A 17,716-nucleotide genomic window follows, 5' to 3' on the forward strand; every position below is an offset into this window, starting at 1 on the left:
GGCCTTAGGTAACAGTAGCAGCGTAGATCCCTAAATGGGCCAGACAAATATAAAATAACATCATGCTTGTTTGATCGTCACTTTAAACATTTGGCTTAGACCATTAACTCATGAGGAACATGTTTAATGAAGTATTAAACAACGTGAGACAATCTATTTTCTATTCTCTAATAGACTTCTTTTTGTCCATTAGGTTTATTTAACTTCTGCATTTCTGACTTCACTTTTCAGACCAAGAGTCTACATCTAAAAAAAATTGAAGGAGTTTCTTTTTGAATCATATCTGTTGTTCCAGAAGTAGATGAAAGCTTCAGGTTGATATCATATATTCTGTGTACAAGATTCTGGCTTTAATATCATGTCAGTTCTACTGTATGTCTTCTGGACCAGTTCTGTTGTGGCATCTCTTTGAGAGATGCAGTTAGTTAATAGCATGTCTCTGGGCCTTCTAAGTTTTTCTTTCTGCTTTAATTCATATGGGTAGCAGACCAAACTTGCAACCAAAGATTTATATATGTAGAAATATGCTTGTAAATATTCTTGTATTCTTGCAGCATGGAGTTGACCCTTTTGATTATTTTTTCTATGTTTTTGATTACTCGCTTTAGGTGCAAGAACAAGTTATACCCCGATAATCTTCCTCGCACCAGCGTTGTGATTGTATTTCACAACGAGGCGTGGACCACGCTGCTGCGAACCGTCCACTCCGTGATTGACCGCTCTCCACACACACTGCTGGAGGAGATTGTTCTGGTGGATGATGCCAGCGAGAGAGGTAAACTCACACACACGCACAGTAACACTCACTGCAGATAATTCCTTCAGTCTCTCTCTAGTTTGAGGCTTAGCCTATTTTTTAGAGCTATGATTTTTGCTGGATTCTGCGTAGGTAGATGTTTTTGCACATGTGTGTATGTGCCTGTGCTGGTGCCCAAGAGAGAGTCAGTGCATGTATGAGGGCTGTGTGTGCCACTCCACCCTGTGCAATACTGTTAATCCCTGTTTGGGGGAGATTAGGTCTTTAATTTGCCAGACGCAGGGATTACACTCTGTTATTACCCTCAATCCCCCACCCCAACCAACTACCACCAGCAGAAGCAACCTTACGAGACCTCAGGTTAGATGGTGCAGGTCACGGATTGTGTGTTTATGTTTGCACTTGTGTTCAAGCTGATGGAGAAGCTCCTAGCAGGTACAAGAGGTATCGTATGAGAAGGCCACATACGTGAAAGAAAGCACGCAAGCGCACAGTTATCTCTGATCCCTGCTGCTACAAATGGAGTGGGTTGGAGGAACAGCTTGTAATCCAGCTTTTGTTTTGTAGGCGCCTGTTTTGCATTCTTATCTGTTTATATATGCATTTATTAGATTTCCTCAAACAGCAGTTGGAGAGGTATGTGAGAAAATTGGAAGTCCCCGTCAGAGTCGTGAGGATGGAGCAGCGGTCCGGGCTCATCCGCGCACGCCTCAAGGGAGCGTCTATCTCCACTGGCCAGGTGTGTGCGCATGTCCACATACGAGACATCCACAGCAACTGCTCTCCATATTGTGTTTGCACTGTAGATTTGTCTTATGTTTTCCCTCCATGTTCTCAGGTCATAACCTTTCTGGATGCTCACTGTGAATGCACAACAGGATGGCTGGAGCCTCTGCTTGCCCGCATCAAACAAGACAGGTAAGGCACACAAACACGAAAGATACGCAGACCATTGGCAAGCCTGGAAAAGAAAATCAATAAAGTATTGTTGAGCCTGCAGGGGGCTTGCCCTTGTGTTTATCTTACGCTTAATTACTCATTCTCTGTTTACTGCTACCCGTAAGCAGGTATACACACACACTCACACCAGCACATGGAGAAAACGCACAGGGTTTACAAAGGTGTAATGAGAGATGAGTGACAGCTGGTGAGAAGTTGGTTCTGGAGGTGACACATCTTGCAGATGAGCTTTTAGCCTTGGTTGATGTCCACCCAGGGTTATGAACAGCAGGTTGATGTACTGTGTTTGTGTGCTGATGTCTTTCTGTTTACTGTAGGAAAACAGTGGTGTGCCCCATTATCGACGTTATCAGCGATGATACCTTTGAGTACATGGCAGGCTCTGACATGACATACGGAGGATTCAACTGGAAGCTCAACTTCCGCTGGTACCCTGTACCTCAAAGGGAGATGGACCGACGCAAAGGAGACCGCACGCTGCCTGTCAGGTGGGTGGTACACACAGCAAGATGAGTCTTTAAATTTCATTGCTATTATCCTTTTCATACTTATAAAACAGACTGACAGCAGTTTCTATGCTTCAAGTTAAGTCTTTTCATTTTACCAAAGGACATCTATGACCCTGGGCTAGTCCTGACCTAACTAAATTCTGCAGAGAGGCCCTTAAATCTTACCCTTTGATCCATGTAAACTATTACTTTTGCCATACAGTCACAGCTGATACCACAGTCCTCCTACTGCAACCCTCCATCCTTTGAAACAGTTTGCTCCATCTTTCAACCTGAAAATGAGTCCGACACTCAAAAGCCACTAAATTTGGTACACCCCATCAGAATAGGGAGAAAGGGTGATTTAAGTGACTTTGAAGGAGTATCTGCTAAACCACCATCTGGTTTACACAATATAGAGCAAAAAGGAGAAAACGGTGAGTTTAAATTATCTGGGGAAAGTGCCTTGTTGTTGCCAGAGGTCAGAGGAAAATAGACAGACTGCTTTGAGCTGATAGGAAGGCAACAGTAACTCAAATGACTAAGGTATTTTGGAAGATATGCAGAGGAGCATCTCTGAATGAAGCAGATGAGCTGCATCAGCAGAAGACAACACCGGGTGCAACTCCTGTCAGCTAGGAACAGGAAACTGAGGTTACAGTTTGCTTGTGTTCACCAAAACAAGATTGGAAGATTGGAAAAATGTTGCCTGGTCTAATGAGTCTCACTTTCTGCTATGACATTCAGTTGATGATAGGATCAGAATTTGGTCTGAACAACATGAAAGCATGGATCTATCCTGTCTTATATCAGCATTCAGGCTGCAGGTGGTGATGTAATAGTGTGGCAGATGTTTTCTTGGCAAACTGTTTTCCCTTTAGTACCAACTAATAATCATCAAAAACCAAAGCCTACATGAGTATTGTTGCTGATCATGTCCGTCCCTCTATGACCACAGTCTACCTATGCTCTCATCACTGCTTCCAGCAGTTCACGATAGTATATTGCGGCATTAAAGCCAAAAGTTTATTTTGTGCAATTGCATATGGACACGTTAACACACAGGAAGCAGTTATCTTTTCCAAGTTGCAGTTGATGAACACAGGTTACCGTTTCAGGATACAAGTTTATTTCTGTATTTCACACTCGCTTTTGTCAGGCACAAAGACACAGAAACAGCACAGCGGTTGAAAGCAAACAGCAAAGTGTTTTTTTTTTTTTTAATCTTTCTTATCATGACTCAAAGGATAGATAAGCCTCATCCCGTTCATAGATGTTTTAAACACTGACACCTGCTTTTACGTAGAGAAGGAGCCACCCAGGACCTCTGCTCACACTGTGAGCTCCTGGCTGCCCAGTTCTGCATAAAACTCACTGATTGTGATATGTCGCCTAAAGGCCTTTACATTCTTTAATCAGAAACACTTAGGCACTGCGCCTAAGCCTTCCTATAGCAGACAGAAATCCTGAACTCTTTATCTTTTTCAATCCCTGTTTATTCTATGGCTGCTACAACAGTGTACAGTGGGGCAAAAAAGTATTTAGTCAGCCACCGATTGTGCAAGTTCCCCCACTTAAAATGATGACAGAGGTCAGTAATTTGCACCAGAGGTACACTTCAACTGTGAGAGACAGAATGTGAAAAAAAAATATCCATGAATTCACATGGTAGGATTTGTAAAGAATTTATTCGTAAATTAGGGTGGAAAATAAGTATTTGGTCACCTCAAACAAGGAAAATCTCTGGCTCTCACAGACCTGTAACGTCTTTTGTAAGAAGCTTTTCTGTCCCCCACTCGTTACCTGTATGAATGGCACCTGTTTGAACTCATCATCTGTATAAAAGACACCTGTCCACAGCCTCAAACAGTCAGACTCCAAACTCCGCCATGGCCAAGACCAAAGAGCTTTCGAAGGACACCAGGAAAAGTATTGTAGACCTGCACCAGACTGGGAAGAGTGAATCTACAATAGGCAAGCAGCTTGGTGTGAAAAAATCAACTGTGGGAGCAATCATCAGAAAATGGAAGACATACAAGACCACTGATAATCTCCCTCGATCTGGGGCTCCACGCAAGATCTCATCCCGTGGGGTCAAAATGATCATGAGAACGGTGAGCAAAGATCCCAGAACCACACGGGGGGACCTGGTGAATGACCTGCAGAGAGCTGGGACCAAAGTAACAAAGGTCACCATCAGTAACACACTACAACGGCAGGGAATCAAATCCCGCAGTGCCAGACGTGTCCCGCTGCTGAAGCCAGTGCATGTCCAGGCCCGTCTGAAGTTTGCCAGAGAGCACATGGATGATACAGCAGAGGATTGGGAGAATGTCATGTGGTCAGATGAAACCAAAGTAGAACTTTTTGGTATAAACTCAACTCGTTGTGTTTGGAGGAAGAAGAATACTGAGTTGCATCCCAAGAACACCATACCTACTGTGAAGCATGGGGGTGGAAACATCATGCTATGGGGCTGTTTTTCTGCCAAGGGGACAGGACGACTGATCCGTGTTAAGGACAGAATGAATGGGGCCATGTATCGTGAGATTTTGAGCCAAAACCTCCTTCCATCAGTAAGAACTTTGAAGATGAAACGAGGCTGGGTCTTCCAACATGACAATGATCCAAAACACACCGCCCGGGCAACAAAGGAGTGGCTCCGTAAGAAGCATTTGAAAGTCCTGGAGTGGCCTAGCCAGTCTCCAGACCTCAACCCCATAGAAAATCTGTGGCGGGAGTTGAAAGTCCGTGTTGCTCGGCGACAGCCCCAAAACATCACTGCTCTCGAGAAGATCTGCATGGAGGAATGGGCCAAAATACCAGCTACTGTGTGTGCAAACCTGGTAAAGACCTATAGTAAACGTTTGACCTCTGTTATTGCCAACAAAGGTTATGTTACAAAGTATTGAGTTGTATTTTTGTTATTGACCAAATACTTATTTTCCACCCTGATTTACCAATAAATTCTTTACAAATCCTACCATGTGGATTCATGGATTTTTTTTTCACATTCTGTCTCTCACAGTTGAAGTGTACCTCTGGTGCAAATTACTGACCTCTGTCATCATTTTAGGTGGGGGAACTTGCACAATCGGTGGCTGACTAAATACTTTTTTGCCCCACTGTATATGTTACCATTCAGTTTGCTGCTGCAGTTCATCATAAGAGGTTCTCAAGGCAGGAATACTGAAAGAATAGAGTGAACTTTCCACTTCTGTTCAATGCAAGATGTTTATGTAAGATTGTGTTTTTTGTTTTGAGGGGCTTTTTTTGTTGTTTGTAGACCTTGGAACTAAAATCAAGAGCTTATTTTTGCCTGTCTATCATCTCTTTTTCCTGCTCTTGTTTCTAAGCATGCTTGATGCCAATATTCAAGGTCACACACACACACATAATGTAGCTTATGTAACACCCCGCGCCCCCGATTTCGGTTGTTTTTCTCAGTTCTGCTTGACAAAATTTTCCTCAGGGTGTCTTTTAAGTGGCCTAAAAAACAAAACTGGGTTGTTGTGTCAGGGCAGAAAATTAATTTCCACTAATGACACGATTTACATAAAAACCCTGTTCTGCCACAGAGCGCTTTCACATTATTGCACGTATGGAGTTTGCAGAATGAAAAAAACTGTAACGAATAATGCTGATGTGGTTTCAAGCTTCCACGCGTGCATTTGCTGGGGGAATTTCTCTTCATTAGACGATGCAAACTGCAGGTCTTTTGCTGTCACTCTCTGAGGAGCTGCATATGTTGACAGCAGAGGAGGAAATCAGCAGCTAAGCTAGTTATTATGGGCTCATCTACCTTGTAATTTACGGCAATGTGCAGAAGTCTACTCACTTGGGAAGGTTGTATTTGCCACTGTTGGACTTTAAAAAAATACAACAAACAGAAAAGATCTGAAGAAATTCTCTGAACTTGCTAAATGTGTCATTTTGATATTGTATGCTTCAAACACAAAGCTGAGTATTACCTGCCTTTTGATGCTTTATACAGTGGCAGTGTTTGTTTATTTCAGTCTTGTGATATGTTGAGATGATGAACCACGCTTTTATGTACGTAAGGGCCGGTCCCTGTTTAGATAAATGACTTTAATTAGAATCCAGGATTTGCTGTAAATTAGTGGGTTTTCTTTGTTTTACTGCGACGTGTTTGAGTGTCGTAGAAAAAAGTGATTTATTGTAAGCTGGGGCATTTAGAAAGCTTTGATATCTCTTCAGGAAAAAAGGAAAGGATACATAGATCTGTTGTGTTGGCTTCGTCGTTATTGTCTTTTGTTATAAAGCCACATTTTACGAACTGTTTGACGAACTGTTTTTCCATTTCTGGGTTGCTTATTATTTCCCGCTCTTAGCCAATTGCTGGTCATACACCATCAATCTGTGCACGTTCAGGATATGTTTGTCTGTTTGTGTTCTTGTAAGAGATTTTAAGCAAAAGCGAAAACAGGCAGTGGAGAAGAATAAGCTCTAAAGAGGAGGAAGCCGTTCTGTAAGCGGGAGGGAAAATGGAAAGAGGTCTCGAGGCCGTTTAACTCTGACATGACTGTCACAGCAACAGAGAAGAGAGGAGAAAAAACAGGAAATCAGCAAATAACAGGGAGTGAGAGGAGTGAAATATAAAACCCTGATGGAATGTGTACATACTGGATGACCTTTAAAAGGCCGGCCGTCAGTGATTTAAGTGGCACTAACCTGCCTTTCTCCTAATTTACCTTTTCTCTGATGTCTCTGTTCAGGACTCCCACCATGGCAGGCGGCTTGTTCTCCATAGACAGAGATTATTTCCAGGAGATTGGCACATATGACGCAGGCATGGACATCTGGGGAGGAGAGAACCTGGAAATCTCTTTCAGAGTGAGTGAACACACCCACTGACAACTGACATGACTCTATTCTTCCATTCAGAAGTGTCAGCTAGGGTTCAAAAACACACACAGATGTTACACCTCTAGATTGACTTCACTGAATAAATTGTTGACCTGACTAAGACTTCGTCAGACGTCATCCCGGCTGGCGTCGAGTCAAATTTATTCAGACTGGCACAGCACAGCCGGGACCAGTCTGCGTCATCCATCTCCCAGCTGAGTTCACTGGTCTGTCTTAGCTCGTTCAGCGCCCAGGACTTACAGTGTGTCTACTCTGCAATTTATTCTCTAAATTAGTGTTGACAAGGCTTGTTTCTCATAGATTTGGCAGTGTGGCGGGACGCTAGAGATTGTCACGTGCTCTCACGTGGGTCACGTCTTCAGAAAGGCGACGCCCTATACGTTTCCCGGAGGAACGGGACAGATCATCAACAAAAACAACCGGCGTCTGGCAGAAGTTTGGATGGACGAATTTAAAAACTTCTTCTACATCATCTCTCCTGGTGAGTTTTGCCACATTTTGTGTGTTTGTGTGTGCTCGTGTTTGCGTTCATGTATGTGCTCGTGTGTGGAGGTTAATCTCTGTGACAGGTGTGATCTATCCATTAACCCGCTGACTGCGTGATATTGCAGTGGTGACCCAACAGTGCAGGATGGGGGGAGGCGGGGAGTAATTTCACGCTACAAAGCATGCGTTAACTTGCATGAACACACACACACACACAAGCTTGCAGCAGAAAAGCAACCAAAAGAGAAGCAGAGCTACTGAAATGAAGAATATTTTTAGATGCGAAGCACCTCATGGAACACATTTATACCTCTCTCACTTTTGTTGACAGGGGGCGCTCTTCTGTTTTTCTTACGCTTGTTTCAATAACCTGACCAGTTGTATAATAGAGGTCTTACAGAGCTGGAAGAAAGCATCAGCCCTAATTAGATCAGTTCCCGGGCATAACAATGAGATCATAATTCAGTTCTGTTTTATTGAGTGTTATTTATATATCACCAAATCACAGCAACAGTGGCCTCAAGGCGCTTTATATTGTAACACTACAGTAATAGAGAGAAAACCCCAACAATCAGACGGCCCCTATGAGCAAGCACTTGACAATAGTAGGAAAGGAAAACTCTGTTTAACAGGAAGAAACCTGCAGCAGAACCAGGCTCAGGGTGAGGCAGCCATCTGTTACGAGTTGGAATTAGACAAGGAAGACAGGACAGAAGAGAGACACAGATTAATAATAACTAAGAATTAAATGCAGAGTGGTGTATAAAGAAATAGAGTGGAAAAAAGTGATTAAAGTTAAGAAGAAACACTCCAGCCCTAACTATAAGCTTGATCAAAAAAGAAAGTTTTAAGCCTAATCTTAAAAGCAGAGAGACTGTCTGTCTCCTGAATCCAAATTTGATGAGCTTTTAACCTGAATGGATACATGAAAGCACAGATATAAGGGAAAGTTATAGTTGTAATAGTGGCCCAAAGTTAAAAGACAAAGCTAATAATTGAAGTAATTGAGTGCATGATTTCCCATGGTCCCGTCCTGCTGACTGAGTATGTAAAGGTACTGTACTGAAAAAACAAGAAGTGGACTGTCTTGCTAGACGGGCCAGACTTCACTGAATTCAAGCCAAAGGGCCGCACCGTTTCTAAACACAATTCAATCATAACTCAACAAAATGATATGAGTAGCATCTCAGCGTTACAGGGTTTTTGTTTTTTTATTTGTAAGCATAAAACACATAAGTAGAAACTGGACCTCCACAGTGTGCTAGCTCCATTTTCGATGTAGTTACTATCAGTTATTATATGAAAAAGATGATTGACCTCCATTGCTCTTCATCAGGCACTGTTGTTGTCATTGTTGGGTCATTTTCAGCCCAGGTGTTACAACTTACAGTATTTCATGTTCTTTTCCAAAAAAAAAAAAAAGCGATTTAGCAGTTTTGAACGTTTGGCTGCTTCAGATCAGCATGTGGGTTTTTTCTGCTCAATCCTAACACAGTTTAAATAAAGCTTATACACACGGGGGGAATGGCAGCATGCAGTGTTTTGTTTGACCTTTTTGTGTGTGTGTGTCTGCGTGTCCAGGTGTGACCAAAGTAGACTACGGTGACATCACGTCTCGCACTGCTCTGAGGCAAAAGCTTCAGTGTAAACCCTTCAGTTGGTACCTGGAGAACATCTACCCTGACTCCCAGATCCCTCGGCATTATTACTCCCTGGGAGAGGTACACTCGCTCACACAAGCAACACTTGAATCTGTATGGATCAAACGGTGTGGGTGTATATTCAAGCAATGAACCTGCTTCCTGTGTGTTTGGCTCAGATCCGTAATGTGGAGACTAACCAGTGTCTGGACAACATGGCCCGCAAGGAGAACGAGAAGGTCGGCATTTTCAACTGTCACGGGATGGGAGGCAACCAGGTAACAGAAAAATAACAAAACGCTGTAACTACACATGAATTAAAGTGTAAATGTTGATCACTGTTGACATCAGAGTTATTCTCGGCACAAAAAGAGAGAAAGTCTGTGGGTGATGTGTGCAGGTTTTCTCCTATACGGCCAACAAGGAGATCAGGACAGATGACTTGTGTCTAGACGTGTCCAAGCTAAACGGACCCGTCATGATGCTCAAGTGCCATCACCTCAAAGGCAACCAGCTCTGGGAGTACGACCCTCTGGTAAGTGGAAGACATAATAAAAAAAGCATTTTCTCAAAGTGATTCTGAAAAGCTGGTTAATATGTTCATCACCTGGACTGTTAGAAGTCATTATTATCATCTTATTATAAAAGCAGCCTGAAAAGCCTTCAGTTAAACCACAACACTACAGTTAAAGATCATATTTCTCCCATATTAGCTTCTCTTCAAAGTTTAAAATCTTCCTGTTCATGTATAAAACCTTGAACAATCAAGGTTTTGCCTACTAGGGGTAATTCTTATTTCTTTTTTCTGAACTGAGGGGTTTCTGTCAGATTTCATATTTATGCCTGCTTCCAAAATAAAACAACAGCCAATGAGGGTGATCTCTGCCTGTACAGCTTACCTGGGCTACCAGTGGGAAAAACATTTCTAATGGTCGACAGAGCATTTCTGTAGGTTTGGAAACTCTACATTAAGGGTACAGAGGAGGTCATCAGATGTTGTCTTTTTGTGAAAACTGGAAGCTGGTGTCAGGTGACCCTGAAGACTTCCTTAATTATGCAGCAACAGGCCTAGGATGCTGGGAGGTTCCCATGATGCACTTTGTCTTCTTCACCACTGCTGTATTTAATCATTAGTAATTATTAAACTCTGGTTCTCTCCCATAGTGTGTCCTTCGTCCTGCCTCTCTCTTTCCTTCTCCCTGACTGTTGGGGTTTTCTCCTGAATGCTGTAGGGTCGTACCATTATACTGTAGGTTTATAGCTTACAGTATAAACACACTGAGGTTATTGTTATTGGGAGTTGGTGCTATATAAATAAAACTGAATTAAATTGAATACTGTGAGCTCTCACAAAGGTCTTGACAGGCACAGAAAATAGTTCATTTACAGCAGGAAAACCTAGGACGTTAAATTCCCTTCCAACTGTATTTTTAAGGCACTTTAAAACAACAACGGCTGACACAGTGATGTATATTAGAAATAAATAAAATAGAAAGACAATAAAATATAATGGGCACAGCTCTGCTCTGCTGTGCTCTGCGTCCACGGACCTGTCCACCCAGCACGATAAACAAGGATGGATGGACAGTAAAATGGAACTAAAGGGTGCAAAACGACACAAGTAAAAATGACCATCATACAATAAAAAGCAAATGAGATCAATGTGTCACACTGGGTCAAAGCCCAAAGGGTATAGACAGTATATTGTTGGGCAGTGTAGCTTCCTGTGAGGGTCCCGGGTCTGAAACCTAGTGAGTTTTGAGGTTTATGGACTTTGTAGTTTTATGTTTCTTGGTTTTGTTTGAGTTTACATTCATGCAATTTTTCCATTGTTCTGTTCTTAGTGTAGTTAGTCTCTAGTTTTGTATATTTTCTCTTTTGTGTCAAGTCTTCATCACCCCTCTTGTTAGGTTTGTTTAGTGTTCAGTTTTACTTCCCCCAGTCTCAGTTCCCCCCTGTGAGTTTCAGTTGTGTTCCCCACGTGTTTCCTCTCTGCCCCAATCACCCTTCTCTGTATTTATAGTTGCAGTCTTCCTCTTTGTCGTTGTCTGATCGTCTGTTTATCCCTGGTTTTGCTCTGTGTTCCTGTTCCTTTCCCTCATTAGCCTGTATTCCCCAGTGTAGACTGATTTTTAGTTCCTAGTTTTCCAGTTTTCCACTTTTTGTTTACCTTTTGCATTCAATACCAGCTCACTCTAAGTTCACCTGTGCCTGCGTCCTGCCTCTTCACAACATGTAGTCTCACAGAGCCTATTTAAATTGCAAAGACAATTTAGTCCATTACCAAGGAGCCGCAATAGAAAATGCTCTGAAAGTTATAAAAGCTCATTCTGATTCTTTCAGAATGAGCTTTTTCCAAAGCTGGAAAATGCAATATAAACAAACAAATAGTCACATTGTTAAAAATGCAAATTAATGTTCATGTAAATTCACATAAACACGCTGCTTTGCAGCAGTTTACAGTTAACTGTGAGCAAATCTATCAAAATGGATTTTAAATTAAAATATAAATAATGAATCTTTTCTAATCTCAGTGCACGTAATTCAACCTAGCATCATTTCTTGCCACAGTTTGGAGATATATCATCGTTGACTCGTTACCCAACCCAACCACAGCATTTACACCACAGAGAGCTAAAACTGAGCCTCATAGACTCGCACAGCAGAATTTGATATTCAAAGTATAACAAAGTCCATGTGCTGTTTTAACCAAAAAGACATTTACATGTTCCTTTAAATGAACCTTTCTAAAGAGTGATTTGTGTTTTTGTGCTGTGCAGAAGCTGACCCTGATCCACGTCAACAGTAACCAGTGTCTGGACAAGGCCAGCGAGGAGGACAGCCAGGTGCCCAGCGTCAGAGACTGCACGCACACACGCTCCCAACAGTGGCTGCTCCGCAATGTCACACTACCAGAGGTCTTCTGACCACACTCCTCACACTTCCAAATGCGCACATTCACACACACAGCGGCCCAGAATAAGAAATAAAGGCGAACGGATGTGATTTTTTTTTTTTTTTCCAGCACCAGGAATGAAAAAGACTTCCCTACACTGGGATTTGGGAAGGAAGGAGGACAGATTGGACGGTACTACCTCTGCCGGACGTCAGAGGGAGGAGTGCGTACAAGCCTCCTTAAAGCGAGAAGAGAGAAAAGCCTCCCTCTGAGAGAGACGATGGCTGTTGTTTTACATTCATTTTGTTTTGGGGGTTTTTTTAAAGAAAAAAGAGATTTTAACCGCGGAGAGTTGACTCGCTCACATGCGCGAATACGAGGAACTAACTGGTGGAGTCATCACAGCTTCCCCCGGACAAAGCAGTCCACCGCTCAACTCATCACTTAACGTTTACTGACTGCCTCTTACGAGAGTGTGTGCACTTATTTGTGTGTGTGTGTGTGTGTGTGTGCGTGCGTGCGTGTACTGAGATGAATGTATGCTTTGAGAAGGGGACTGAATTCCTTGTTGATTTTCTTTCTTTTTTCATGTTTGTTTTATTTAATTTTTTATGGATTTTGAAAATGTACTCCTGTGAAGAAGGTTGTGCACGTGTGCATGTGTGAGAAGCTGTGATGTATGTGTGTGTGTGTGTGTGTGTGTGTGTGTGTGTGTGTGTGTGTGTGTGTGTGTGCGTCAGAGCCAGTCCTATGGTCTTGCAGCAGTGTGTGTCTCCCTCTGGTGTTACAGTTTAGCATTTCATCTTACAGGCTGACGCCTCCGTGCAGAGGGACGACGCATACACACAAAAAAACAAACAAAACAAGAAAGCGATCACGAGGACCCGACGTCTGCCGTCAGCAGAAATCTAGAGATAGAGAATTATGATGTTTGTGATATCTTAAGATTTCTATGTCCAGTTTTTACATGGCTTGTCTGTTTCTACTGTTTCAGTAACCCTAGTTTGTCTGTACGTCTCTGTTGTCTTTAAAGATATTTAACATAGAGCTAACACACACACACACACACACACACTCAGAGGATACATGAGTCTGTTACTGATGTTCACTGCCTATTGTAGTGTTCAACCACGTGGATCTCCCCAGTAAGGCACTACATTGCCACACATAAACACACAGACAGACACACATGCTGTATACATATAGGAAAAAGGCTGCCTAACCCTGATACTTCAGTCCATTTTTGTCATATCGTCTTCTCAATGACCTCTTAAAGAAAAACAAAAACACTCCAAGGGCTTCTTTCCTCCAGCGGAGTGTGTGGATGTTTGCATTTGTGTGGGTGTGAGCGTGTGTTTCTTCAGTACTAATCCCAGCCCATTAGCTCCCTGTTTACTAGAACAAACGGCACTCCGATTCCTCGCTATTGGACGAGCAAGCACCCGTAGCGTAGACTGGCAGCAGATTAGCATACCCCTGCTTCCTCCGCCGTACTAAAGGAGCAAAACGCTGTTATTTTTTACACAGAGCCGGGTTCCCTGCACTCCCCCTGCGGACATATCTACAGCAGGCACCGCTATGAGAATTAATCAGGGACAGAATAAAAGCTGTAGAGAGCCAAAAGGAGGGAAAGGGTTGAACTGTGTGATTACAGAGAGCACAGCAGATGACATATCTTAATCCATTACTACATTTCTCTCACTTGGCAAGCGCACCTGCAGCATTTCACTATTCATATCTCAGTCAGAGGTAGACAGCGTGTCTTTTTCATTTCCACTATCACGCCTTCTTTATTCTTATTCTTTGTTTTTTTGTTGTTGTTTTTTTTAATCGCTTCTGCCGCTGCGAGTCAGGGCACCAGAGGTGATTTCAAAAAAGGATTTTTAAACATTTCAGCTTCCTCCAATGGAGGAAGGGTTTACACAAAGGACACGACATCAGTTCATCTTCGCCATGGACATGGCAGTGAGTGGAGGCCATCAACAGGTTGTTTTTTTGGGGTTTTTTTTCATGTCTGATCGAGTGACTGTGGTGAAGACGTGAGAGTTTTTTTGATTGTAGGACAGACGGGGGAGCGTATCGATTGTTCTAAATTCGGGAGTCGGGTTAAGGGGTGGGTTTGAAATGAACTGACATGTCCAGGCTTCCACACTGAGCTGATCCAAATGTAGAAAATAAAAGTGAAAACGTTTACAGAAAACTTTGAGGTGCCTGGTGATTTCTGCCTCCTTCTGTCTCCACAGACGCACCACAAACCCTAACCCTTAATTACGTAGCCCAACCAATACTGAACTTTTACAATGATGTTTATAACCGAGAGTTTAAAAACATCTAGCACTTAATTAAAAAGTAAGTGTGCAGACGCTCAGTAATGTCATAATTACATATACAAAAATGGAGGTTCGTTGTCTGTGTCTTGAAATTTGTGTCTACGGTTGGTCTCCCCTGCCAAAACACATTTTTATTTACTTTAATATATTTCTTTTTTACTTTATAAAAAAGTGGCTTTTTTTAATTGCTTTGAATTGTGTATTGCAGTTTATTCTTATGATGCTTTTCCTGATCACTGGAATATTCCATTGCTCGCCATGTGCACCGTACAAATAACTCACTTGTGTGAAAAGGCAGGTAATAACTTGTGGGATCTTAAGCGCCAGCTGCTTTTTAAATTCCCCACGTTCCCCAAACTAAAATGGCACAGGAGTTCAAACTTTGGACACATTGCACAGTACTGTATTTTGCACAAACTGCTGTCCACAACGATGAGTTCACTGTACTTCTTACTGTTAAACTGAGGAAATCTCGGGTCCTGGTAGTCATGTGCTCTGGAAAAGTTAATGATCCAGAGTTCCTGGATCCAAATCTGCTCTGATGTCTGTGAGAGTCATGGATGTGGAAACGGCTAGGTCCACCTCACAAAGGCCCAGTGCCCTTATTCTGATGGGTAATAGCTAATTCACTGACACTAGGGGGACCCACACAATATTACAGATAGCGGAGAGTGGTTTTAGTGCAGCTGCCCAGTATAGATTAGCTCAAAAGCTCTAGAACAGGGACGTCAAACTCATTTGACATTGGGGAGCCACATGCAGCCACTTGACCACTAAAAGTCCTGTTTGTATCAACGTAAAGAGATATTTTAGTATTAGAAAGAAAAGCGCAATGGAAACAGTACGTCTCAGTTTCTCTGCATAACAAAGAAATGCTGCTGCAAACAAATGAAATCTCACTACGACTCTTTTGGGCTTAAATAAATAAATGTGTTTTTATTAATGACAGAAAATCTCCTACTTTTAAAATGACTACAGGTCTTATCCTACTATGGATTTAAACATTGAAAGTTTTTAAAACTGAACATTTTTAGTAATATAATAACAAAAGTTTTTGATTTCCTTCAAGAACACTTTTTTATAGTATCTGAAATATTTGCTGATTCTAGTTATTGCTATCATAGTTTTTATTACATATTGATTATGTTACATAAGAAATCCTGAATTAACAGTCTGTTGCCAAACCCCTTGAAGAACTGAGTGGTTAAAAGATGGAAGCGTATTCACAGACTCCACTGTTCACTGGGTCTGAGCTGAGATCGGCGCTGCTGGAGACACTGGTGGGTGTTGAAAAGATACATTTCTGCTCTGCTAGAAGTGCTGCAGGAGCGGTGAGTCTGGACCGAAACATCAAGATAAACCTGTGGGGAAGAGGCTGTCCTCGGTCCTGTTCATAAACACCGCAGGGTAGTGTGAATGTAGCCGAGTCGGGCTGCAGAGTGTTTTGTGGAGAGTGGATTATTTAAATTCCTCCACTTGATCTGCTGAATTATTCATTTGTCAGGATTAGGCCCGCTGAGAGCCACCAGGAAGACATATTAGACAACAGCGCGTTGCATACTCATCTTTGATAAACGCGGCGATGGAATTTGTTTCCTGAAAGCATCTCTGTGGTAAATAAAGCACAGGGGCGAATTCATAATAGCGCAGCTTCTCTGTCTTCAAGAAGCAGAAAAAGACAATCAGCATCTCAAAGTTTTGTGGTTTTGACAAAAGTGAGATTATGAATCTCTCAGCTGGTCAGAGAAGCAGAGGCTCAGGAGCAAATCTCTCTGCTCACGTCAGGTCCAGCCTGAAAGGAGACGCCTGTGCTGTGGTTCTGAAGTGATTGTGCCGTTCAGGAGATTTCGAGCTCGCAGAGACTTTGCTCCAGTTTATGTGCAGTGTTGTGAGTTCATGGGAGCTACGGGAGGAGTCTTTGATCTGAAGAAGTGAAGCTGAATTGAAGCCCAGAGGGAAACCGAGAGAAAAAACAGAATATTGAAGTGCGCTTTGAGCAGCAGAGTGAATTTATTAACTTAGAAGTCTGCTCATCAAATGTGTTTGTTTAAGGCTTTTGTTGATTTTTATCTATGGAGTCGTTTTTTTCTGTTTTCTGTTTTGTTTTTTAACCAACACGCTACATTTTTGGATTTTAAATCCCATAATTATGCAGAGGGAGATGTTGCAGATGTTATTGAAGTGCTGACTTTCAGCTTTAATTCAAGGGGTTTAACAAAAGAAGAATTGCATTAACGGTTTGGGAATTACAGCTCTGTTTATACACAGTCCCTCATTTTTATAAGAAATGGGAAAATTACCATAATTATAAGAACTGCTTTTAGTCTTGGACTCACAGACATCACCGGGTGCTGTGTTACATCTCTGCCAGGCCTTTACTACAGTTTCTGCTTGTCTCTGGGTCTCTCTGTCTTCAGTTGTGTATTTAGTAAATGAAAAGCATGCTCTACTACAACTCTTCAGTTACGATTCATGCACACGCCATTACAATTCCTCCACCATGTTTGACAGATGATGTGTTATGGTCTAAGGATCTTGGACAAAAAAGTGTCTGGACTTCTTTAAGTTTCTTGAAGACACTTCTTAAAGAAGTCCTGATGCTTTTCTTTCCGAGCTCCTTGGACTACGATGACCCGGATGACTGAGAACCTTCACAGACATGATGTGTTATGCTTCACATCATGAGCTGTTTCTCTCCTGCATTCACACTGATGACACTGTCTCTTGATTGGAGACCCCCTCAAGAGTGCTGCTGACTCAGTTAGATGTTGTGAAGTTGCTTTTCTTAACCAGAATTCTGTTATTGTGCACTTCAGTTGTTTTCTGTGGTCTTCCAGACCTTTTGGAGTTTGTCGGTGCATTCATTCTTTGTAAGGATGCGCTAGATTGTTGTTTTGGCCTCGTTTAAAGTTTCTGACAGAATTAGTTTTTGTTTGTCAGCCTAATGATGGTCTCTTTTACTTGCACTCGACATGTATTTGGACCTGATATTGAGATTTCCAATGAAAAGACAGCAAAAAAAACGCAAGTTTAACACTTAACCAAGTGTTTAACACTTAAACCAAGGTAAGAAAAAGAAAATCTGTTTTCTCAGTTTGGCCCAGGACTGAATGAATTCTGTTTGTTTTTTAACAGATAAACAGTGTAAACCCTGGAAGCCTGTGGTTTCAGTGAAGATCAGCAGTCTGGTGGGGGGGGTTATATCTGCTGTCATTTCAGATGTCACTCTGTGCCTTTTGCTACAGCACATCAAATGCTGTGCGGTCTGCGTG

The 17,716-nt window shown here is 42.2% G+C and overlaps 1 protein-coding gene across 4 annotated transcripts in view; it reads left to right on the top strand.

Moving 5' to 3' along the window:
* galnt1 (UDP-N-acetyl-alpha-D-galactosamine:polypeptide N-acetylgalactosaminyltransferase 1) overlaps nt 1-13,683 on the top strand; it is a 57,661-nt gene extending 43,978 nt beyond the window's left edge. For 3 of the 4 annotated variants that reach the window (XM_085473718.1, XM_085473719.1, XM_085473720.1), the window contains 11 exons: nt 609-775; nt 1,369-1,496; nt 1,596-1,675; nt 2,035-2,205; nt 6,942-7,059; nt 7,393-7,573; nt 9,160-9,299; nt 9,398-9,496; nt 9,619-9,753; nt 11,999-12,136; nt 12,244-13,683. In XM_085473718.1, the coding sequence (XP_085329844.1) occupies nt 609-775; nt 1,369-1,496; nt 1,596-1,675; nt 2,035-2,205; nt 6,942-7,059; nt 7,393-7,573; nt 9,160-9,299; nt 9,398-9,496; nt 9,619-9,753; nt 11,999-12,136; nt 12,244-12,255 (1,369 nt within the window). In that variant the 3' untranslated portion in view covers nt 12,256-13,683. Of the gene's footprint in view, nt 1-608; nt 776-1,368; nt 1,497-1,595; nt 1,676-2,034; nt 2,206-6,941; nt 7,060-7,392; nt 7,574-9,159; nt 9,300-9,397; nt 9,497-9,618; nt 9,754-11,998 lie in introns of all 4 variants that reach the window. The other variant, XM_085473721.1, reaches the window with a different exon arrangement.
* Nucleotides 13,684-17,716: the final 4,033 nt, after the last annotated feature.

This window comes from Copadichromis virginalis, linkage group LG11, assembly GCF_057382275.1.
Source record: "Copadichromis virginalis isolate Kocher_CV1m ecotype Utaka linkage group LG11, C_Virginalis_male_GT1.1, whole genome shotgun sequence".
Lineage (NCBI taxonomy): Eukaryota > Metazoa > Chordata > Actinopteri > Cichliformes > Cichlidae > Copadichromis > Copadichromis virginalis.